The 25,082-nt window shown below is 38.7% G+C and overlaps 3 protein-coding genes across 7 annotated transcripts in view; 1 reads left to right on the forward strand and 2 right to left on the reverse strand.

Annotated features, from left to right (window-relative positions):
- LOC114876507 (myosin-I heavy chain) overlaps positions 1–9,371 on the reverse strand; it is a 44,098-nt gene extending 34,727 nt beyond the window's left edge. For 2 of the 3 annotated variants that reach the window (XM_029188030.2, XM_029188031.2), the window contains exons 1-2: positions 9,046–9,089; positions 7,396–7,888 (exon numbers count right to left, since the gene is read on the reverse strand). In XM_029188030.2, the coding sequence (XP_029043863.1) occupies positions 7,396–7,420 (25 nt within the window). In that variant the 5' untranslated portion in view covers positions 7,421–7,888; positions 9,046–9,089. Of the gene's footprint in view, positions 1–7,395; positions 7,889–9,045; positions 9,090–9,237 lie in introns of those variants that run through there. The other variant, XM_029188028.2, reaches the window with a different exon arrangement.
- Positions 9,372–9,527: 156 nt separating this feature from the next.
- Positions 9,528–22,360, forward strand: LOC114876510 (kinesin-like protein Klp98A). 2 transcript variants are annotated; one of them, XM_029188045.2, is made up of 16 exons: positions 9,528–9,813; positions 10,272–10,341; positions 11,974–12,084; positions 12,744–12,860; positions 13,180–13,425; positions 13,505–13,677; positions 14,027–14,432; positions 14,518–14,802; positions 14,876–15,289; positions 15,370–15,567; positions 17,323–17,445; positions 17,707–17,808; positions 17,975–18,112; positions 18,187–19,239; positions 19,335–19,604; positions 19,694–22,360. In XM_029188045.2, the coding sequence occupies exons 1-16, from the start codon at positions 9,767–9,769 to the stop codon at positions 19,937–19,939; spliced, it is 3,999 nt and encodes a 1,332-aa protein (XP_029043878.1). In that variant the 5' UTR covers positions 9,528–9,766; the 3' UTR covers positions 19,940–22,360. The 2 variants fall into 2 exon arrangements, with proteins under 2 accessions (XP_029043878.1, XP_029043880.1); XM_029188047.2 differs by lacking the exon at positions 17,323–17,445.
- A 74-nt stretch (positions 22,361–22,434) lies between these two features.
- Positions 22,435–24,993, reverse strand: LOC114876513 (presenilin-1). Of its 2 annotated transcripts, none has more exons than XM_029188052.2 (7): positions 24,574–24,993; positions 24,245–24,495; positions 23,950–24,159; positions 23,664–23,884; positions 23,334–23,588; positions 22,993–23,240; positions 22,435–22,925 (listed from the first exon to the last, which is right to left on the reverse strand). In XM_029188052.2, the coding sequence occupies exons 1-7, from the start codon at positions 24,706–24,708 to the stop codon at positions 22,770–22,772; spliced, it is 1,476 nt and encodes a 491-aa protein (XP_029043885.1). In that variant the 5' UTR covers positions 24,709–24,993; the 3' UTR covers positions 22,435–22,769. The 2 variants fall into 2 exon arrangements, with proteins under 2 accessions (XP_029043885.1, XP_029043884.1); XM_029188051.2 differs by having other exon boundaries at positions 23,301–23,588; positions 24,574–24,992.
- Between the last annotated feature and the right edge of the window lie 89 nt (positions 24,994–25,082).

The following is a 25,082-nucleotide window of genomic DNA, read 5'->3' on the forward strand; positions in this document are numbered from 1 at the left end:
GTTACACCTCACGCACACGCATTCTAGATCGCCGCGCTATTGGCCGATGCGATCACACACTAATCGCGTCGCCTGACAAGGAAGAAAAATGAGACTTCGCGACAAAGCGAGATGGTAGGAAGTCAGCGTTGCGGCGAATTTTGAACGTGAGGGGACAGGGTGGAACGTGCGAAGCGCTCCCTTTGCTCCTGTGTCGTCCCGCTCTTCAACTTCTCATCGCCCTATAGTTCGTGTGAGCTTAGGTTAGGTTAGGTTTAGCCGTGACCAATCAGATTGCGTTATTCTCATGAGACTTCTTGTGATCGGTGGAGTTGTTATGACGCCATATTGCTTCTACTCATATAAATGCCTTGGTTAGGTTAGGCCTATATCTACTTTTAAACGAACCAATCAGATTATGGGTAGAAACAATATGGCGTCGTACTAACCTGTCCAACTCCACTAAATACGTAAATTTTTACACAATTGTATCTTTTAAACCATTGGTTTTCTAAACTTTTTATTTATATTTTTGGATATTTCAGGTTGAAAACTACAAGATTTGATATTTTTCAACTACTAATTTTTGGTCCCCCAAAACAAAGTTTTACCCAGAGGCTGGATAGAGGGTGATGTTTTGCTTGAGCATTCTCCCATAGGTTTTTCAAGCGACCGGTCATCCGAGCTCAGACGAGCACTTAACACTGATCCCGTTCGTTCGACAGGAACGCGATATGGAAACCTGGTAAATTCTCTGGCCACCTGTTGTTCATGCAGACAATACCGTACGTGACAATTCCTTGTCACCACGAGTGGCCAATTTCCAACGCAATCAAACCATTAATAGAAAGCCGGTGAAGAGACGCGTCGCTGAAATATTGAATCAAATTCGAGGATCCTCGAAAACAAACAATATTTTTAAATTCAAATTAAAATTTTTAAAGAAAATTAAAGAATCAATGCGATTTCAAAGCGCCCTTAATTTATTAAGAATATTCAAGATTCTCAAGAATTCGATGGAATCGATGTAATCAGATTTCAAGGGGACTTTAATAGTACAAGACTGCAGTAGTTCGATTGTTATCTCGATTTAATTAACGAGCATGGTACCCCTCGCAAGCGACTCGTCCGTGTGACTGTATGTACACGCACGATTTACACCTACCCCAAACGTGATGTGACTCCTGCGGTTTGCCTCTTTTTTTTTTGCCGGTTCATTAAACGCTCCTTTGTATATTACCTACGTTCGCGAGCTTCTGTCCCGTTGCGGTTTATCGAGACACAGAAAGAGGAAAAGGGTGTAGAATGAACGTTGAATTAAACTCGCCGCCTCAATATGTCCTCAATTTCTAAAATTGCATTCTTCGAATCATCAGCGCCTCTATTTAACCAGTAATTTGATAGATTATGGCCTCCACTATGGTAAGATATTTTTAAAAAATTGTCACTCTCTTAATTTTAAACCTCTTATGCTGATTAAAAGAAAGCTACCAGTAGCCGCATTTGCCTGGATAAAACCAGTCAGAAATTATTCAGAAAGTCTCAAAATACAGGCTGAAGTATTAAATTTCCTAATAGTCGGCATGGCGGACCGCAAGGAGTCACGTGACTTACGACCTTGGGGATGTAGAACCATGACAGCTGACGTGCAGGTGCAACGTGCCCGCAGGTGCAGTTGCATCGCTGCTGCTGCACCTGCGTACTGGCAGCACGTGGTCCATTCGATGATTGAAGATGATTTGATAAGAGAAGGAAATCGAACCTTATTTCGAAAATTTGACAAATAAACACTTATGAAAATGATGAGTAATAGAAGATGGACTTTTATTAATGAAAGCATACGCTTACGACGAACGAACAGTGTAAATTTGTACGGAATGTATACTCTCGATTTAAAACTAACCCCTCTGTAGTCAGTTTCCGAAGATTAAGCCGTGTTTGCAAGAAAGTAGTTTCAATTCAGATTCTTGAATCGATTCTGAATCGGAATGAGAGAATCGATTCCTTTAAAAAATCGAAACCAAAGAATCGATTCTGTAAGAATCGATCTAAAAAGAATCGATTTGAAAAAAATTGACTTGTTTTGTTTTCTTTTTTATTTTCATTTTTGTAAACAGACTATCCCATACGAGTCTTCTATGCGGCATCGATTATTGTAAAGAAACGATCTTTTATTTTTTTATATTTCGCACTCTTACACAAAAAGCAGGCGCTCCACATTGTTTATATTTTAATCACTATTCTTATATTTTTTTTAGGAGTGAATGTGTTTTTATGGATCAGAAAAATCGATTCTTCTAAAAATTTGAAAGCAGAAAGTCGATATAAAATAAAAGAGAATTTATAAGAATCACCACATAATACCGCGTTCAGAGAGAGACCATAGCTCACTAGATCTAGGGATTTTTAATAACGTGTGTGATTCCCCTGTACAATATCAATCATAGTGTCCGTTCGTCTAGTGTATTTTGTAATTTCAAATTAATTATTGAAATTCTAAATTATTGAATATTCTAAAGCTTTTATCAGATAATTATATTAATTATTTTAACGCTTTTATTAAATAATTAGATTTATGATATTTGCTGCGGTTAAACTTGGATTCCAATGTCAGGACTTTTTCACTAGACGAACGGACACTATGATTGATATTGTACAGCTTGCTTCTTACTTTGCGATTATGTCTGAATTGCCACTTTTATTTTCGTGATTTAGTAAGAATTAATTCCCCAGAGGGCAAAAAATCGACCTTCGATTCTTACATGAAAGAATCGATTCTGGGGAAAATCGAATACCAAAGAATCGATTCAAAAGATCCCTAGTTTTTAACTTGACGGACGACCGTTCGCTCGAGCACGAGGATCATTGTAAGCGACTTGTATTAAATTTCCATAGTTTGTCCCGTTTCCTTCCACGAATTGAAACGTCCGACCTCGTCGCGCTTCCTATTTACTTTATCGTTTCGGTGAATGTCGTGTTTCCTTATCGCCGACCTCGGATCTACCATCCGTTTCCTGAACTCGACGAAGGTCCTGGCTACAGCGATTTAGACAGGAATGTAGAAAGATCACGTGACTTTTAGATGGCGAGTACGATTGTCATTCGATCGCGTGTCGCACGACTGTATTAATTCAATGCTCTTTCTCGATGATTTAAAACAAAAAAAAACATAGCTACGAGGGATAAGATTTCAGATACGAGCAGGTGTAAAGGTTTGCGATTTTTCTTTTCCTTTCGCACCTTTCACGCTAGTTACGACTGTTGTATTAGGCTATTTAAATTTCCCGCGGTTGCGTGACTGTAGTATTTACTGTCCACCGGTCACAAGAAGTCTCGCGAGACGGCGCAGGGGCAAGGGAAGGTACTACGCATACATCGACTGGTCCCCTAATTTTACATAAGCCTAATTAGTAGATGTGACAGCTTCGACCAATCATACATCACGGTCGAGAGTATTTGTGAGCTGAGGTGGGGCGCGACCAATCTGATTGCGTTATTTTCATGGAACGATACAATCAATCCTTGAAGTGGAGTCTGGGTCAATCAAGACCCAAACTTGCACTAAAGCATATACATTCTAGGATATTAATCTAAAGATTAATATATAATTTCTAAACAAAAGAATTTCATATATTGGGAGAATAATTTTTAAAGGAACAGTGCAAAATTTAGAAAATTAAAATAATATGAAATACAACATTTAATTAAAATTGGGGCTCTCTTCTATTACCATGAATTAATTGAATTAAATGATACAAATGTTATTTTGAAAATGAAATTTGATGCTACTTCATCGGATGATTCAGAGGGATGAACCACAAAGAGGATAATAAAATTAAAATTCAAGTTCGTCGCAAGACCACGTGACGCCATAGATATCAGACTAAATGTGTATGTATTGTGCTAGTAGTGAAAACGAACGCGAGGATAATTTACGGGAAGGATTTACGAGAAGGGAGAAACGACACGCGCCTGGAATATTCTGATGTAAAAGAAAGAACATGAGGGTGGAATATTTATCAGTTTGATATAAATATTCATCCGTGTCTTCTATCCGCCTCGAATGACACCTAGATATGCTTCTTTTTTCAGGGAAGGTATACAATATAAATAGCTCCCTTAAGAAACTGTTTTGAAAATTTTCTCGAACAACGATCGAATATACATCGTGCAACGATTCGACCAACGGCGATGCAGAGTCGAAGAGTTCTCAGGGAGGTCGACGACACGTAACAACGGGAGGAAATAATTAACTCGCCGCATTATCCTGTACAGAACACCGGCGTATTAACCTGTCCGAAAAGCGTACCAAGTCTTCGAGTGCTTAATGAAACATTACTTCCAAACGTTTAATCCTTGAACAGGAGGGGGGTTTGGACCAATCGAAATCCAAACTTACAAAATATTAAATCATAATCATATTAATGCCTAATTTATACATATATCTATACATCTATACATATAAATAAAATTGAAGTTTTTTTTAGCTCATATATGGTTTTTCACACCTTACTAAAACCCAAACACGCTTTTGCAAAATTTTGTCTGTCTATCTGTCTGTTTAAACGGGCTAATCTCCGAAACGACTGAACCGATTTTGACGAGACTTTCATTGGCAGATTCAGAATTTATAAAGTAATAATTTAGACTTCTCTTTGTACTGGAAATATTCAGAGTTCTCGCGTTTTAGAAAAACTGTAAAAATCAGGCGCTAACGAGGCAACTTTTTTATAGTTCGTTTATGCAGTTCACGCATTTATACATACATATGTATTATACTGATTTTAATTGTGAAAATCGAAGAGAGAGGCGATCAATCACAAAATTAAACAAACTTATGTTTATTTATACGTATGCAATGCGAACGAAATCGCGGGTAATCTCTAGTATGAAATACAAGAGTTAATATATAATTAACTAAAGTAAGTTTAATGTATCATTTTTAAAGGACCAGTGTAAAATTTAGAAAATTAAAATACCATGAAATACAACATTGAGTTAAAATTCAGGCTCTCCCCATGGTCCGCCATCCGAGGGTTAGGTTATGTTTGAAGAATAGATAATAAAAATCTTCTAATTGCTGAAGTACTTACACAGTTCTGAAAGAATGTCATTTTACCTTCTTTGGTTTTTAAGGTACATGCCCGGTGATTCATTGAACGAGAACGAAATTCCGGGGAAACCTGCCTACCAGGATGCTGCCATGACTCACTCGATAGAGATGTGCACGATATTACACGCATATGCCAACGAAAAGTTTCCCAGGGTGTCGATTTGGGTCAACGTAAATCGAATTTCGAAGAACCCCTGGTCTTTACGCGAAACAAGTTATTGCCGGTGGATATTAGAAACGCTTGAGAAATTCGTAGGAGGCATTAATCTCGCGGAAAGTATCCTTACGATCAATCCTGGCAATCGAATTGATTATGCATGCCTGTAGCGGGTACCGGTGAGATATGTATCTACATATTTAGAACTGATTTCCAATAGATACATTACTATCGTACCGAACCGTATGAACTGAAAATTCTATAGAATTATTTTACAAAATTTTAATTTCAGATATTTCGGTAAAATAGCTCTTATAAAAATGTGTCACGCGTATAAAGTAAATTCCCTCGTCCAATTAGCCAACCTAGTGCTCATGAAGGACAAGGGTACTATGAATTTCGCTGTTCATTTCTCGCAGTTTCACATCTCCCGGAATTTTAAATTAGAAAGTTATTTACAAAGAGTGGCAAAGGAAATTAACGCGGTGTTTATCGTACCTAGATGCATTGCACCCTCGATCGGAAATGCATGTATATTATACATTTGTACCGTAAGTGGTTCTATCGTACGCGACAAGATAACTCGACTGCGTTAGGATACTACACGTATGTATATCGTACACATGAAACAGCTATGAATGCTGATTGTATACCAACGGTGTGATAGCATTGACTAGCCGCGTACGACTGGGTTGCAAGTCACGAAAAGGAACTTTTTATGTGAGACATTTTACGAGCTTATCCCTCCGTCGATACTTTTATCAGAATACATATTCATACAGAAGTAAAATCCCTTTGTTTTACTACTGTTCACTCGATATCGCGTGCTCGATGAGGCACATAGCGACAGACCTGCTTCTTGGATGTATAATGAAACTAACTAACTAAAATAAAAATTTAGGAATCGTAAAAGAAGGTTGCATCAATTTCTATGAAATTGTATATTAGAGCGTATAAAGAGTTTCATTCAAAAGTGCGTAGGAACGTGCACCCTTTATCGATCGATACAATAAAAGAATTGAAAAGAAACGATGTGGAAGATGGAAATCCCTGGACGTATCACTGCACTGCGGATATGTATATGTATATAGAAAGAAGGAAGGGTTGATGGATACAGAGCGGAAGGAATCATCGTGCACCATTGTTCATCTCCTTGGTTAGTCAAGTTATCGTGAAAAAATGATTAAATGACATTTACACCTGACATGTGTGATGACCCAACGCTAAGGGTAATCCGCAATTATATGGAAGATTATCGCGTGCCAAGAAACCACCAGATGTCGCATTGTAAATCAAAGATATCGAGAACGTCGGTTTATCAAATTGATAAACTAGAAAAATAGCATCTGACATCAGTTTTACTTGATATTCACCGTCGAATCGCTGTGGCCAGGATAACGTGAAATAGTGCTTGCTACAAGGAATTATATTTAAATAATGTAGCAGCACCATCAAGAAATAAACTTAGTTTCGTTTTGTTTACATCGTGTAAATAAACGTACATATTTAAAAAGGCACAGGAGAGGTAAGATTGCGTTGATACCGATCGATGAAGTATCGGACGATCGAACGGTTCAAAAGCTACCACGAACTTGACATCGGCCCTCACGCAAGCTCCAGCTTATCCCCCAGAACAATCGGTCAATGCTACTCCGCCCTGACGAACGACCTTTACTTAAAAACGTGATGAAAATATAAACTCTCTTCGAACCCTGCGCACGGAAATTCTACGCTACACATCCTGTACCGTGTACCATTAAAATCTCACGTTGACAATTTCGTTTCTTGGAACTATCACTGTTTATCGCAATAAATAATCGATATTTACTATCGGGCAATCTTTCGAGTGGTTGATTAAAAACAATTGCCCATTATCCTTATGTGTACACTAAAAGGGGTACGGTAATATAAAAGGCTAAAATATCATAATAACTGAGGGAAAAGAGTAAATCCTGCTAGTTCAACTATTATTATCATTATCGAATTGCACCACCCATCATACACCGTATTGGCACACCATAGACGTTATGTGTATACTGTATCCTCTATGGCACGCAATGATCCTGGATATATTACTGTTTCTATTCAAATTTTGGAAAGTTATAGACGTGAAATGAAATAGTATGGGAAACAGTTAAAAACTTACCCTGCGTGAAGTGCTTAGCAACCATGACGTGCGTGGCTCACGGCTCAGAACATTATTCTCCACCCCCTTGAACGAGGCTGCTGCAGGGTGACGATATATCCGGCCAGGAAAACCTTCACTTTTCACTAACGCGTTTATTAGCGTCGACAGACAATGTACTCTGTCAAAATCACATGTTCGCGAACTGTCTGTCGTTTGTTCTCGTACCGGGGTGTACATGCAATTGAGTTCTACGTGCGAATTCAAGACGCGATCAAAGAAACACGAGGAACAACACACATGCTCGACAGTTGCCACCCGACTGATGCTCGGCTTCTCTTTTCAAACGAACTAACCCCGACGTGCCGCGCCACCGTGCGGCGTTGCGACCCTCCCGATTGGTTTACCGACCGATCGTTTGCGTCTGCGCTATCGACTCAGCCACCTATATAATTCCCATAACAATCGCAGTGGCAGCAGTTGTCATATCTCAATAATGACGTTAGGACGTTTCCTGCAAAAATTATAAAAATAGAAAACTGTAAACATCTGATGTAACCTTCTTTTTTAATCATGAAACAATAAACATTGATGTTCAACAGAATATACTACTGAAAAATATTTTAGATGTTTTTCTTGAGAATCACCATTATTTCTCATGCAAAGTTAAATAAAGTTTGTGTCAATTTTTTTAATTTATCAACAGGTATATAGTATCAAATACATTCAATGTATTCATTATGATATGTACTGCCAACCACGATGATCTTCAATTGAATTAGAATCGACGTTAAACGTATGAATAAAAAGATAATAGGTATAAGGTAGTGGAATGCTTTTGTCGTCACATTGATGATAAATGATTTTTTACGCTATAACTTCTACACTGAACCGAGCAACGGTTTTAATCGTATCGTTTTGAATTTATCTACAGACATTTTCCGTTGCGACCGCACGTTTGAATAACAATGATAGGGGACAGCAAGAATGGGCAAGTGACGATCACGAAGCCGTATTTGGTCCCGGGGAAGTGTCTTGCCTAAACAGTATCACAAGATTCGACACGTTTTTTTTTCTGTAGCAGCAGTACTGTAGTGTGGGCACAGTTACGTCAGTTCAATCGGTTATGAATCATTATGCACCGAACATATCGTATAACTTGGCTTTTCAAGGCTCCCACTTTATACCGGTATTTTATATTCATACTCCTTGGTGTCAAATACCGATTTCTTCATTATCGCAGTAAAATTCGATTATCATTTCTTGAGAGAAATCGCCGAACCGAATCGCCGAAAAGTATTAATGGCCGCCCACGTAAATTTATTTTCGCAAGATTGATCTCCGAATTTAACACAGTCAATGATAGACCAAGCCAAACTGTTTACGCTGCTGGCTACAGATCACTGATCCTGCACAAGACAAATTACATGCAAGCCAGTGCAAGATAGTTGTCGGACTTGTTTTCTGGCAGGTACTTAAATTGCAGCAGGTAGGCAGAAGATGAATACCCTGCTCGGTATATAACAAGGTATTTTATCCTTTTTCGAGTTTGCGCCAAATTTTCGGGTAAGTCCGTTGACCTGCGGCAGAAACAAACTCGTTTCGACGAGTTTAGCGCCTCCTATGACATATTTTCTATTTGCAATTGCGGGCAGGTGCCTACGATCTTACTCTTGTCCTGGATCCGTGCCCAGCGGTGATGCGTAATCTCCAGCTGGATAACAAAACAACATGAATTCTGCGTACAACCGCCGTTACGCGCTTAAGAGAAACCGCAAAGCGTTTGATTTAGCTCTGTCGGCTCGATGAGCTGCGTGGGTGGCGGCTCCTCGCCTTCTCCGTTCACTATCCACCACTGCTTACCAACCGATCCCTAGGTGACGTCACATTCCGTAGAAGGGGAATATAAAACCTGTTTGACCGTCCCTTTCTTTTTCTGCAATTTCGTGCCTTGACTTCCCCTCTGTCCCGCCTTTTTATCCCATCTCTTTCCTTGTATCTTTCTACTCGCTTGTGCTTTTCTCCCTAGTCGTTTCCGTTGTCTTTTCCATCCGCGCGCCGTCACGAAAAACAAGCAAATGTGCGGATCACTTGGAATTAGGGATCCGCGCGTGTATGCGCATGCGCGGAAACGCAATTTTTTGTCTCGGACAGCGGCTCGCCAGCAGTCGTCCGTCTGTCGAGAGAGCGTGTTGAGGACGATGTTGTGCGACGTGTGCGAGAGTCGACGACGACGACGTTTCGTACCACGACGAGACCCGTCGACGATGTACTGTCTACGTAGAAACGTCGTGTTCGCGTAACGCGAATCGAAAAAACGAAACGAGAAAATAAGTGTGAATAATTACACGCTATACCATCCCTAAACAGAGTCCATGCGCTCTTCATAGCCATGGCTTCAGTGAAGGTAGCCGTAAGAGTTCGTCCTTTTAACAAAAGGTGCGTGCAATGCAACTAGTGATAACCCCTGCTGTGACGACTTATCGACGTTTTCCGATAATTTGATTCGGTGCAAAGGTCATTTTTCGATTGCAATTGGCAACTTCTATGATTTGTCGAATATCTTGTCAGGGTCTACCTAAAAATTTCAAAGTGGTTTAAAATCTTTTGTAGGAGATCTAGCGTAATTATGCTTCCTTTGATCCTCAAATCAAATTCGAATTCCATGAAAAACGATCAATCATATGGTTTCGATCGGCCCTTGATGCGACGACGACTGTGCAACAAGATTCTGCCACCTGCTGTCATTCGTCCTGTATTTAACGTTATTATTGTGTATTTCCTGTGTTTTCCTTGATATTCATTTTCTCTGATTAACTATTCGAAACAAATGCTAGTGAATATGTAAAGTGTTCAACTACCAACTACGAGTGTGAATTTGTCGATTTATATTACAGGGAGCTGGCGATGAATGCGAAGATGATCGTGCAAATGGATGGCAAGAAAACACGTATTTTCAATACCAAGGTACCACAGTATTCGAAATAATAATGCACGAGACTGTCAGCTTATCAAGACCGAACACCATTTCCCTTGAAATGTACATACATATATACCCGCTATGCACCGTTCACAATAAACAGTTCCTGCCAATCCTATGCTTTGTCCTTAATGATCGCAAACAAACTTTCTAAAAAGATTTCTAAACAGAGAACGATATTTTTTCATCCTGAACTACCGTTGACCGCGCTATACTAAAACGCTTCTCTTGTTCGATCCGTGTTATAATTTCTGGTCGAACAAACCCGGCTATTGACCCATTAAACGTCATAGCAACCGTGACTTTATTGTCCACGAACGTGACGAATCTCCTTTAGCCTCCAGATTATTTGTTGTTTCGGGTTACGTCATTGATATCCACGCTTGTAAAGCGAAATCTCTGACCGAGATCTCCTGAGTAAGATAGCGAACGGTACGTCATCTGATCGGAGAAAGTGCGAAAATCAGTGCTGGACCACTCCTGGACGAGTCGCTTTCCGTTGCACTATGCTGACCACAAAACTGACCAATCCTATCCACATTAATATACATTTCATCAACGTACTAATTTTTTATACTTCCACGAGCCACGAAATTGATTATACTTTCCTCATTGGGTGCTTTGAAATTAATGTGGTTAACCTATGCGCCACCTTTAGGAACCTTTATTATTCCTTTACGCGAGAGATTAACATTTCTATGTTTTTATTTAACTATGTGAATATTAATTTCCTCGTCTTTTTACACGATCTATCTGTTGGTTCAAGATCAATTTATGTATGATGCTTTTTACATAGTTCGTGACTATTATTTACGTTTAACCTCGGTAATTACAATAAGACCCGTTTCCCGTTTTATCGGTAGCATGGTAAAACAGGTTTACAGCGATGCTACGCATGCGTGATTTTTAGCGATCTATGGATAGACAGATAATCACGATGCACTCCACTGCGGTGTGAATCATTGCTAATTGTTTGCTAATGCTCCTTTTTACGAAAATAATTTGATCGTTTCATTTAATATTGGAGCGAGGTGAAACTAGATTAATGACTGAAACGTTTCAACATTTTCTTAGAAGCTTATTGCGGCATTATCGAGTACACGTTGAACGTGACTCTCAAAGGATAACGATCCTCACCTTAGCCCTCGTGCTTATTGTAGGTTGCACGATGGATAAACATAAGGTGTTTTACCTTTTTTCTTTTAATTGCTTGCTAGATTTGTTACGTAATACTTGAAATGGCTCTCGATAATATACGATTAGTTATGTGGGATGCAACCTAACGAATGCACGTGACATAACGGCTTACAGTTTGCCAGCCACTTGTGAATGATGGCGCTCCTTTGACATCAGTCATCGCGTCGGTTTTTGACCCGTGCCAAATTAGCTGACGTTCACCTTTATTAGAATACAATCAATTATAATTTAATTATCATACGAGGAATATTAAATTTAAAGAAAAATTTCTAAATTATGTAGATGGTTTAATTGATGAATCATTTGTTTAGTAAGCCAATGATCTAAATTCAAAACTTGTTTCAGTAAAGTAGATATTTTTCTTTACGTATAATTAAATAATTCTTACTTTATTATTCTGACGGATTGCGTATTACTTTCAGACACCAGGTAGTTGCAGAGAAATCGACAGAGAGAAATACAAAGACTTCACGTTCGATCACTCGTACTGGTCCTTCGACACGAACGACGAGAATTATGCATCCCAGGAAGAGGTGTACATTACTTCTTACTTCTCATTTCCGCACTTCCATTTTATTATATGCACTGATATATCACTTGCATATATCTATAATACATATAGAACATAAATAATTAATATAATTTTCAAAATTATCAATTAATTTTCTTGTTAAAGAAAAGATACGTATCTTTGGAATCGATTGATTCATGAGATAGGATTGAGCAATGTTTTGACGATGAGCCACGATCAGAATTAAAATAGAATACCAGCGTATGTGTACCGAGTATAGTAACCATTGTTGTAAGAAGAAATTCTAATTGAAAAAACTTCAATATAAAAATAACTAAACGTTACTTTTCTCTTATCGCGTGTTTGTGAGCAATTAAATATTGCATAATATACACGATGTATATCAACAGTATAATTAATGACCGTGCGTTTAATTGCTTGATAATCATTAATAGTTCCGATTCGTTTGGCAACTCGTTAAAATTCTTTCGAGTGTACCATTATAATTGCTCCGTCAATGCAGTTGGTACATTGTAAGGGGTGCTCTGTGCTATCTTTGAATCTGATAAGAGTCCATTTTTCCAGTCATCGTTAATACTGTATTTCCTATCACTGCGATAAAAAAAATTAAAAAAAAAAACAAAGAAAAACACGGATAACTGATTCATCTTCTTTTTTCAGGTTTTCTATGACCTTGGAACGGACGTAATAGAAAGTGCCTTCGAGGGCTACAATGCCTGTGTCTTTGCCTACGGCCAGACAGGATCTGGGAAGACCTTTACAATGATGGGCACGCCGGTAATGCTCTGATCATTCAGTAGAATCCAAATTTCAATAATCCATTTTTTCCATTGTTCTCAGTAACATGTATTTGCCATTAGAAAAGTGTATAGGTCCTTGAAAGTTAGATAATCCATCGTTCCATCCACTGGATACTTGTTTTCTGGAAGATCCTATCTATAGAAAAAAGAGAGCAGAGTCATAGAAACTTCATTAGCATATTAATATGGTTGGATGCGTGTCTATTGACTGTCGCAATGCTTTTGTGCTTTCACTGTCAGTGAACCTACCAAAATGACTATGGCTAATGTAACATATTGTTACATTGTGTTAATAGGAGGCTCAAGGGTTGATACCACGAATTTGTAAGACGTTGTTCGCCAGAATGGCTGCGGGTAAAGAGAGCGGAGCGTCTTATAGAACCGAGGTATCCTTCCTGGAAATACACAACGAGAGAGTGAGAGACTTGCTGCGACTGGACCAGTCACAGTCTCATTCCCTCCGAGTGCGGGAGCATCCTAAAAGAGGGCCCTATGTCCAAGACCTGTCGAGCCACCTCGTGTACGATTATTCAGACATTCAGGTAAATGAACCCGTCCACTCTTCCTGTCCCTCGTTCTACCGCCTTGCAAGGCGCAATTCAAAGAGCCGGTTACTTGCAGGAATGTATGGTGAGAGGTAACACGCACAGAACTACAGCCAGCACAAACATGAACGACGTAAGCAGCAGAAGTCACGCGATTTTTACGATAACATTCGTGCAAGCCGGACTCTCTGAGGGCAATATGCCGTCGGAGACCGTTTCCAAGGTGCATCTTGTCGACTTGGCCGGAAGGTAGTCGCAACGAGTAGCCAAAGAGAATCCTTTCTTCATTTTGAGTCGTTGCCTAGACAGAAAAGATTTATGGAATGTAGTTTGTATCTTTTTATTGATAAGGGTAGCAGCATACATTGATATTACCTTTTTATATAGAACCTTTCAAAGAAGATATAGACTGTGATACCACGGTATACCCCAAAGTATAGAAAATTCAAAAATCTTGGTATCACGTTTATTGAAATATTAAATTCAAAATTGAGCGCTCCATTTATGGAGACCCTCTATATTAATTTTCCAAGAACTTTTTTGTCCTCGCCTCAATTAGTTTATCTCAATGAAATTAAACAGAAACTTATGTTTGTAGCGAACGTGCAAATGCAACAGGAGCGACTGGTCAACGACTGAAAGAGGGTGCGCACATAAACAAGTCACTGGTGACTTTAGGTTCTGTGATATCGGCGCTCGCGGAAGTAAGTTCCACGAGCGATGCTTCTTCCTCCTCGAAGCGAAACGTTTTCATACCTTACCGCGACAGTGTGCTAACGTGGTTGCTAAAGGATTCGCTTGGAGGTAATTCGAAGACTATCATGATAGCTGCTATTAGTCCGGCAGACTGTAATTACGGGGAGACGTTGAGTACGCTCAGGTACGCGAACCGAGCGAAAAATATAATTAACAAACCAACAATCAACGAAGATCCAAATGTAAAACTCATTAGAGAACTCAGGGAAGAGATACAGAAACTGAAATCTCTTATCGGTAAAGACATGGCAAGTATCTAAAGATTATTATTTAAGTAATTGAAAAATTCATTGTGTGTCTAAGAATAGAAGCTCACTGTAGTGTACTTTGTAGAGCGTTGAAAGGCCACCGCAGGTATTGTTGGCTCAGATTCATGAGAAACAAGAACAGGAGAAAGTGTTGACGGAAGAATGGACGGAAAAGTGGCGAGAAACACAGCAGATTCTTCAGGAACAAAAAGCGTTAGGCCTCCGAAAGAGTGGTGTTGGCGTCGTTTTAGACTCTGAGATGCCGCACTTGGTAGGAATCGACGATGATCTCCTAAGCACCGGTGTCACGTTGTATCATCTGAAAGAGGGTAGAACGTTAGTTGGAACAGAGGAGGCACCAACGACGCAGGTAAACATTTCTATTTACCTCTAAATACTATTAACAATTTTTCAAAAATTTAATATTCACCAAATACTCTTAGGATATCGTATTAACTGGCGCGGACGTCGAGCCAGAACACTGTGTGGTGGAGCTAGACAGCGGTGTAGCAACCCTTCATCCCCTTTCTCCCCACTGCTGGATCAACACTGCCCAAGTGGATAAACCGACACGTTTGTCGCAAGGTTGTATCATTCTTCTGGGCAGGAACAATATGTTCCGCTATAACGATCCAGCAGAGGCGGCGAAGCTAAGAAAGGAAGGTGGAACGGGTAACGGTAACCTTCAATCCACGGTCGTCAATCTTTCAAGATTATCCCTCTTGAGCTGGAGTGTCTCGGACTTGCACGCCTCCTCCTCTAGCGATAACCTTTTAAATTCGAGCGAAGATCTCCGGGCACTTGAGGAACTGGAACAGCAGAAGGCTGCTCTTATCAAGGAAAAGGAAGACTTTAAGGTTCGTCGTTATAAAATAAGGACAGTCGTTGTATAACGAAACTGTTGCATTACCAAAATAATTATAATCGTTTGGTATAGAGGGAACAGGAGGAAAGAGAAGAAAGATGGGCCGCTAGAAGAGAAGCCCTGGAAGGTGCACAACGTGAACTGGAACGCGAATGGGGCGCCCAATGGAAAGAGTGGGCTGATGCGATATCAGCCCTTGAATCACGGCAACGCGAGTTACGCGCAAGACGTCATGTCCTGGAACAAGAACGACGAGACGAAATGACGCAAGTAAGTGACACGGACGCGCCGTCTCCGGACTTGAACGTAATCTCGATCAAGTATCAATTCTACCTCGTCCTTATTGCTCTCGGTGTCCTTATTTGCTTGTCTGGCAACATCATCATCTACTCGCACGTTTGCCCGTTAAACATGTGACCCAGAATGTGTGTAGCATCGTCAGGAACGTCCACCTCCTTCTCGTTCCTTGTGCTATTCATCAATTCACTTCTATGCAAGTGTTCAACGCGTACTTGAACAACAATGGTGGTCAAATTAGTTAAAGAAACTTTTTTAAAAAAGTGGTGCTTCAAAAGCAACCGGTATCAGGATTTTCTCTTGAATATGTAACATATGTAACAATGTATAAAAGAAGATCGCATCGTTAAACGGGAGACTATTTATCCTGTACGATGTTAATTAACTCGTTTTTAATTGTATATTTATTCGCTTTTTTAAGCAGGTACTACGGTTCTTTTCCAAGAACGAGAGATGCGTCTAATTTTATAATAGCAAACGCTTCAAATTTATGCCTAGTATTTTTTTTTTAATAAAGTAGACAGACAAGCTTAACGCATAAGCTGCCTGAATATAAAAAAAAAAATATATAAAAACAAAGTGCCAGTGTTGACGAGATATTGCCGGACAAATGGCATTCCGTGGAATGTTATACGTTAATGTACCTTGTAGACGATGTTAAGGTGGAGAGAAAAAACCTCTTTATGTACATATCTGGGCTTGTTTTTTTTTTCTTCTTTTGTATAAATGTCTATATGGGTTTGTTATGCGAGAAAGAAGAGAAAGAATTGTTGTTATACAATATACATATATATATACATATATATATACTGTTGATTAATAAATTTTTATTACAAAAATTGGCCTTCGATCTTCCACGATACGATTGCACGCATATGTATTATCTATTCTATTAGGTGTGTAAATTAGTTCAGTGCCTTTTAGATTTTAAATTTCATTAATTTACTGGTAATCGTTAAGTGTAATAATACTTTTAGTCAAGAATTCACGATTCCTGATTAACAAACCCAGTGTACATCTTATGTTAACAAATTGGGGTACGTTCGCATACGCACTTATTCTTAAGTGCTGACTTAAACGACTAAACTAACCGAACATGTTTAAGGTAACGTATTATCGCGATCATTTATAATAGAACTCCATTCATTTGAAAAATTTTATCAATTGAGTTATGCTTAAGGCGTGAAAATGAATCCAGTACCTTCTCTCTTTTCTTAAAAAATCACAGTACCATTTTAATTAAATGAAATAAATGGAGTTCTATATTCTAATCGCTTCCTTTTTATCTATTTATTTAACCCTTTAAGTGACAAACTGAAATAGCTCGAGCACCGTAGAATTATTGATGCAATTATTAAATTAGTAATTACAAGTGTTCACCACTAAAAGGGTTAATATTCTATATTCTAAATTCCCATTAAACCTATAGGATACCCTTTAATAACGCAACCCGTAGCCCATTATAATTATTACATTGGTGCATAAAAACGGCATGCTTTCACTATCATATTTTTATCCGTTCAACGTTCTCGTCTGTGTTTTATTTTTATTTTTCTAGTTACCGATAACTGTGTACCTTTACACGATGATTCGTCAACATCTTTTTCCTCGTCGATGTAGCGTACAAATAAATAAATAAATTAAAGAAACGGGACGCGTCTTAAACTATGTTTCTTTCAGTTGTCCTTTTTTGTTAATGCATCGATATCTGTGTGTGTGTGGTACCAGGTAGAAAATTTATGTAGGGAAGTTGCCTCACTGCGTACAACATTGCAATCCAAGCATCGTCAGTTTCAAGAGTTCATGAACAATCACGAACGCGCTCAAAGATTCCATCAATGGTGGGAGAAGGTAAGAGTTTTTTTTTCGAGAGAAAGGAAATTCCAACATTTTTCACAGCACGTTGTAGCTTGTAGTTTGATAGTACGAGCTACAAAAAAAAAAAGAGAATAAATAGATTAATCGCACGCGATCACCAAGCTGCATCTTGGCTCTCCTTTTTATTTTTTTTTCTTTCTTTTTTTTTGTTGCTGTTTCTTTTGGCTATTGATTTCGATAGTAGGTAGGAGACTCTTGGATCTTTAGTTTAGAAAAGAAACTGTACCGTTTCAGACGGATGACGGTGCTGGAAGTGATGGTAGCTTGCCAGAATCTTGGTCGAGTTTGAACGATGATAAATGCGTTGATGCTGTCCGAGAACTTGTTAATCATCACGTAAGTATATTTAAAACTATGTATTTTCTCTTCTAATTATATCATTGAATGGCACAGAGCGATCTAAGAAATTACGATGAGTTATAGCAATCTTCGGTAGCTTCTATTTAACTATGAGCAAAGGATTAAGAATATAATTTGTCTTCTGAATGAAATTGCTTTCCAGAAAAAAGAACTGGCTGTCCTGGAAACAGAATTGCAGAACAAAGTGAAGTCATTAAATGAACATCAGAGTAAGGTAGACAAGATGGAAGAGGAACTGATTGAAATAGCTAGAAAGCAGAAGCACATGATCAACCTGGAGGTAAGTAAACTATTTTTAAAAAATTAATCGATATTCTTGTATCGTCTATACTTGATACTGAATTCTTATACCAGTTGGAGGGAGAAGGAAACACAGAGAAGAAAGTGCTGTTAGCAAAACGTTCACAAGAACAGCTGCAAGAAATCCTGCGACGAAAACAGAGTTTATCGTTGAACCTGAAGCGCGCTTTACCCGCGTCACCTGGCGATCATTCCTCCAGCGGAGAAGAGATCTTTTCCAATGGAGACAATCGATCGTTCCAGGATGCTTGCAATAGGAAACTTCAAATAGCTTCTGCTTTGAGTCTACTGTCACAAAATGTACCAAGCTCTATAGAGACTGCTGACACGTTCCACACAGCTGCGGCTGACTCGCCAGAACCTCGCATACCTTTCGAAGAACCTCGTGCGAAAGAATCTCGTATTCCTTCTGATAACAACGAGCAAGAAGAATCTCAAGAATCGCAGCTTCCTCAGGAGGTTCCCTCGCAGAACGACAAAGCGAAACTGCCTGAAGTGGAAGGCAAAAGCTCGTTGAACCTGAACAGAAAATCTTCTGCGGAAATAAAAACAGACAAATGTAACGGCAGTGCTAACAGTGAAAAGACAGATTCTAGATCACCGACTAATTCAACGATAGAGGAAGATTCGATTCCCCAGGATTCGCTGGAGTCACCGGTGCAACAAAATCCATCGATGAAACGATTAAACCAAAGGATCGCTCGTCAACGAATGATGGTAATGAGGTGTCTGGAGGCCAGCTCACCCTCTAAAGAAGATCTGAATAAACAAATAGCCATTCTACAAGACCTCCAGAAGCAACAGATTGAGCTAGAGGTAGCGTTGTTGGAAAACGAACGAAAGAATGTTAAACGATCCAACTCTGAAAGCAGTAACGACAGGTTGTCACCGATCGTTGATGGAAACGATCGTGTACAGAACACGGAGACAAGCGCGTGTTGCGATCTAGAGTCAACGAATAGCTCTGCCACATTGGTGGCCGTGGCTACTACACGATCCCCCATCCTCAGGAACAACAGGCCTAACACTAACGACGAGGAGAATCTGTCGGAATCGGTTGCGCCTCGAATATCATCGGGAAGAGGATACTCAACGGTTTATCTCACGGTAATAAATTAAATTTTACATCACAGAGGGTGAGCAAAGAATCACTCTGTCATCCTGGGGTTAATCTGAGAGCTGAATTTGTATTTGATTTTTAGAGCCAAAACAGAGGCGATCGGTTGAGCAGCCCTTATTCCCTGACAATCACGAGGTCCCTGCCGTCTTTGATAGCAAACGACGCCGATTACGACAGTGTGATTAATATGATCGTTAGTATACCCTCTTACGTGATACGTGGGGCTGGTACGTCCAGCCATTACGAGTACGAGGTACGTGTCGTGGCCCAAGACGATAGCTGGACACTTCTACGTAGATACAGAAGATTCCGGGAGTTGTATATCTCGATGCGACAGAAATACGGTAGCAAGGTAAACGGTATATCTAATCTGTAACAAAGGAACCTTTTATATTAAAAAGAAAACAAACCATGATCTGGATGCTTTAATTGATTGTATAGGTAGCAGCGATACGCTTTCCACCACGACAAGTTTTCCCCAAATACGAAGTGGTGGCACGACAACGTAGAAAACGATTAGAAGAATATTTGCGACGATTGATTCAGGTATGCTCCGAATTGCCGCACTGCGAATCTCTCTACAAGTACAACGGCAACTTAAGCAACATAGATAAGCAATCGCTGCTGGAATTCAGTTCGTTCTTCAGACGCGGAACATTCGAAAGCAGCAAATACGGGACGAGTTAAAAGGAAGAACGATTCCCCTGAGCGTTGGAGAACGAACAGATTCGAGCGAACGTTTATAGGAGATATTTATAATTCGTTATGTATTTTTTTATAAAGATAAAACCGGAGATAAGCTAAAGTGGGAAAAATATTAGCAAAGTAATAGTTACCACTTTTTGCGACGATTATTATTGTATATTTACCAAAATGCGTTTCCAAAAGTTTATTGTTTATAAGACTGATATATTGTATAGATATAGATATATACAGGGTGTCTTATAACTCCTGTAACACCCGGAAATGGGGGGTTGATGGGGTGATTCTGAACAACTTTTTCCTTTACCAAAATGTTGGTTGAAACTTCGTTTTTGAATTATTAACGAAAAACACTGACCAATGAGAGCGCGCGCGCTCAATCACTAGAACGTTGGCTCTCGACCGCGCTCGATCCTGGTCGTGAACAAACGCATTGGGCACAGCGTGGGTTTCGAGGGAAGCGAGCGACTAATTCCACATTGTTCTTAATTTAAGACGACGTAATACAGTGTGATTCTCTCGGAGCGCAACACAATAGCCGCCCACAAAAGACCCAGGAGGTCAAGTCGAGGACCCAAGACTTGGGTCTGGCGACTTGACCTCCTGGGTCTTTTTGCCCGCAAACACAGCAGGGTTCCATTGTGTGGGACGGCTGTTGTGTTGCGCTGCGAGAGAATCACCCTGTATTTATCACGCGCTTCCTTCGATACCCACGCTGTGCCAATGCGTTTGTTCGTGACTACGACCGAGCGCGGTCGAAAGCCAACGCCCTCGTGGTTCAGCGCGCGCTCTTATTGGCCAGTGTTTTTCGTTAATAATTCAAAAACGAAGCTTCAAACAACATTTTGGTAAAGGAAAAAGTTGTTCAGAATCACCCCAGCAATCCCCCATTTCCTGGTGTTATGCGAGTTCTGAAACACCCTTTATACCGCATATTTAATACTTGTTTTGTTTGTAGAATTAGTAAAGGGTGCCGCGAAATTATATTTAAGAAATGAAGATAATTATGTAAAATAGAGTAAACATTATTTCAGTGATTTTGATATGAGTTATGAAGGTCAGTGTCCAAAGGAAACTGACCTTTGTAATCTGTACCAAGTTGAGACACAGTATACTTTGTTGTATATAATTATCCAAACAGAATCTAACGAGTCTCGAATTCTATTCTCGATATAGATTTTCCACGGAAAATCATCACGGATTGCGGATATTTTCCTAATGTTTTTCTCCCGTTAGAATCGACAATTTCCAAGTGTACCTTTCCTAGCTTCAGTCTCGAATGACATTGAGTTAAAAATTTTAACAAATTCGCGCGTCTTTTTCGCTAGAAATATTGATACGTAGCTAGAACAGTATTGTTAAAAAATACGCACGAAATAAGAATAATTTTTGCTGTGCGCACAACCATGGTGACCATAAATAACGTCGAGCATTTATGCTCGTGATAATAATTAGGATTCATAAATGATCGCGTTTATTTTTTCGTCAGAACAGCGTCTTTTACACATCGTCGTCACGACTGAGATTCGAATAGATATTTAGAATTTAAAACAAAAAGAGTAAAAAAAAGTGAACTTCCTCCTAGCATGTAGTTATAAACATATTGAATTATCATAATTTTACGAAGTGCAAAGAATATCATATCGCTGTTGAAGTTCTTCCGGTTCCGGGGATTTATATTATATATATATATATATTGTATATGTATACACTGCATTTCGCGGCAAAGTTTGTAAACAGAGGACAGTGATGTTAAAAAACAGTTATGCAATGCTTACGATAAATGAGATGGAAAACCAACGCTATCTTTGACATCGTCGATTATTCTTGGCAAAATGTTTATCCGCTTATTTATAAAACCGCTTTCTGAAAAGAAATAAACAAACAAATGGCGTGGATTTACCTTTCACAGTGCAAAGAAATATATATGCTTTTCTAAAGTCCAAGGGAGTATACAATGTAACAATAAAAAGGAAAGAAAAGAAAAAAGAGAACGTGTCATTTTGCCTTGAATTCTCAAAGTGGTGAAAATAATATTTCTTAAACTTGTACTTGAATTCCTGTTGGTTAATGTCGAATGAAACTCATAGCAATACTTATTGTCATTGAAGTGAGTATCTTAAAGCTTGTGATCAATGATGAATGATACTTATTCTATGGCTGTGTATAAGCGGACTTCAAACCCCAAGGAATAATCCTGGACGGCTAGTGGTACTAGTAATTTGTAGCCGCGAGGTTATGTACATTTAGCAAATTGTTTAGATAAATATTATACCTCATATTTCATATTGTTTCCGGTAAAAGAACGGACCGATCATCAACTGCTTTTTTTATACTTGATCTATGCGATCTATGTTCTCTAAATGTAACGACACACAATAAATTCTCATAGCTCAATCCATTTAATTATTCTTAACTGCTATTTTACTTGCTACCCGTTGTTAATGTAAATAAATTATATTAGTAACGTGCAATGGATATCAGATAAATACAATTGTCATTTATTATTTCTCTTATCCAGCTTACAAATGTAAATTTGTATTTTTGAGCATTTTCATGACATTAGACTCTTAACCGATGTAATTGTTCAGTAATGAATACTTATCGTTAAAAAATACTGGTTCATCCAGTTCGTATAACGCACATTTCATGTTGATTTGTACCATGTTACAGGATGATCGACACATCCGAGATACAGGATACGAGCAATAAAATTTAAATGAAATACGAAAGCTAGACGATCGTAAGAGTAAATAGGCACTATCCTTTTGTAATAAATTATGATGAGTAATGATAATGCAGATTATACCTACAATTAAATGAACACTTGTTCGCTTGCTAATTTATCCGCAAACGGTGCAACGATTACCCTGGTAGCAAAATAAAATGTTAAACCAAAGGTGATGGATATCGGTAATGCTGGCAATGCTTTTTTGAATATAGCCAGCAGCAATAAAGTCAAACAAAGTCCCTGAAAATAACAGATAATAATGAAACTTGTCCAATTTTTCATTTGAATAGAAACAACGAATACTTACAATTAAAATGGCAACGAAACATGCCAAAGTTGTGTTCCAGTCTCCATAACTGGAAGCTTTACCGACTAAAACACTATAGAATATGAAGTCACCCAGACCTAATTTCACTCCTCGTTCCTCCTCGGTTACAGCAACTTGTTGTTGCGTTTGTGTTTCACGTACAGTGCGATTATCTTGCTGTCTCGAGCTTTCAGTCAATGACGCAGAATTGTCGCGTACTTCTTGCGCTCGTCTCGCACCCCGGTCACCTAGAAGGAAATTTGTTGTTACCTTTAGTAAAGATATACTAGGCTACATTTATTTATTACCATGCGTTTCTATCCATTCACGAGTAAATCCACCTTCTTCTGCATCTCCAGATGCAGGATTATTTTGATTGTCAGCTTGACCCCGTATAGAGTACCCCGCGTTTTCATCAGCCGCAGAATCACTGCTAATCATTGTTGCTGCTTGCACATAACCAGCATAAGTCATAGTGGCTGTGTACATAATTGTAGACGAATAAATCAGTGCAGGGAAAATAGATTCGTTTCGTTCCTGAGCGATCTCTACGAGGACCCTTAAAGGACCCTTTGGTGATAACACAGCAATTAAATCTAAATACAAAATATCATGAAAGATTGCGTTTCATTTATGGTGTTTTTTTTCTTTTTTTAATAAATGCAAATTACCCCAAATGCTGATAACAGCTAACACAACCCATGTTGTCCATTCTGGCAAATGTTTGATAAAAACCAGTGCCATTAGAGCTGAGATGAAAATAAGATATGCCTGTTGTAATTGCAAGGGACCTTGCCAATGTATACATATCATTCCAACTACCCCAAAATTCCATGAAACTATTCCTAAGGTGATCAAATCCATTGGAATGTTGTATGCTTTTAATACTTGCCTGCAAAGAAAATCATTGTTAGATAATGAAAAATTATGTTTATTTAATAAAATAATTATACCTACTCGATGAAGAGAATGGAAAAAAGAGATAATAACAATAAGGAACTTATTATCAACCACCCATGGATAGCTTTATAAAATTTGTATTTATATAAGATAATAAGTATCACAGTCATACATACAATGACACACATGAGTATCAAAGCATTAGCAACTGCTTGCCATGCTTTCGTACTTGTATCACTACTGTCTTCATGAAATGGAGTATATACTCTGAAACAAACATTTAATTATACAGAACCAGGTCATTTTTGTTGCAAGATATAGATATACACAAAATATTGTTCCTATAACTTACAAGTATACTCCTTTGGTTGTATAGAAATTTATAGAACTAATGGTAGCAACTACGACTAACATACAAAGAGATACAGGCACAAATAATTTGATAACGTGTGCTGCTCCATATTTTAACTCTTCTTCCTCTTCGTCTCTGTAATTCATTGCTCTACTTTGTCCATTATTACTCTGTGCACCTCTTCTAGCTGAAGTGGCATTGGTGGATATACCTGGTGTTTGGATGTGTACTTCGGGAACACCATTTTCAACCTGTAATTCGAACGTTATTAAGCTAAAATGTAGTCTTAAAATTTATGAGATATATGAAGGTTAATAGCAGTGAATTACCTCTTCGTTACTAATCCTCGAACGCCTTTTTCGACCAGTGACCAAGCCCAGGTCGTCCATGCGAGATTCCGCAACGTGACCGTCCATTAGGCTTGTGTATTCGTCCGCCGAATCGTAAATATCACTCTCAGACATTCATCAAAGCTTATGCTTGTAAATAAATTGACGTAAGAACCCTTTGACAGCTCCTCATACGCCTTTTCTTTTTGTACTTCCGCGCTTTGATCTTTCGTCACAATGTTCCACGATTACATCTAATAAACTACCTTATAAAAATATCTATATAGTCGATATCTATGTGTTCAGGAGTGTTTCTAAGAATCTATTTACTATTGAAAAGTGAGAACTAAAAATCTTTGACCACTTGATAATGCTTATAAATGTTACAAATAAACCGTACACCTGATGGCAGCCATTTTACAAGGTGATTCATTTTCTCGTCCCCTATAGTTGAAAATGGGAAACTTAAGAAGAGCGCAATTTTAAATTCAAACCTTCATAATAATCTG

This window comes from Osmia bicornis, chromosome 15, assembly GCF_907164935.1.
Source record: "Osmia bicornis bicornis chromosome 15, iOsmBic2.1, whole genome shotgun sequence".
Lineage (NCBI taxonomy): Eukaryota > Metazoa > Arthropoda > Insecta > Hymenoptera > Megachilidae > Osmia > Osmia bicornis.

Excerpts from the sequence above, each read along its gene's own strand:
- LOC114876510 (XM_029188045.2), top strand. The coding sequence starts at position 9,767 with ATGGCTTCAGTGAAGGTAGCCGTAAGAGTTCGTCCTTTTAACAAAAG. Across the intron at positions 13,678-14,026 it reads CTTGTCGACTTGGCCGGAAG|CGAACGTGCAAATGCAACAG; the intron begins GTAGTCGCAACG and ends TTATGTTTGTAG. Across the intron at positions 14,433-14,517 it reads CTCTTATCGGTAAAGACATG|AGCGTTGAAAGGCCACCGCA; the intron begins GCAAGTATCTAA and ends TGTACTTTGTAG.
- LOC114876513 (XM_029188051.2), bottom strand. The coding sequence starts at position 24,708 with ATGTCTGAGAGTGATATTTACGATTCGGCGGACGAATACACAAGCCTA. Across the intron at positions 23,885-23,949 it reads TTTTCCATTCTCTTCATCGA|GCAAGTATTAAAAGCATACA; the intron begins GTAGGTATAATT and ends TTTTCTTTGCAG. Across the intron at positions 22,926-22,992 it reads GTTTCGTTGCCATTTTAATT|GGACTTTGTTTGACTTTATT; the intron begins GTAAGTATTCGT and ends TGTTATTTTCAG.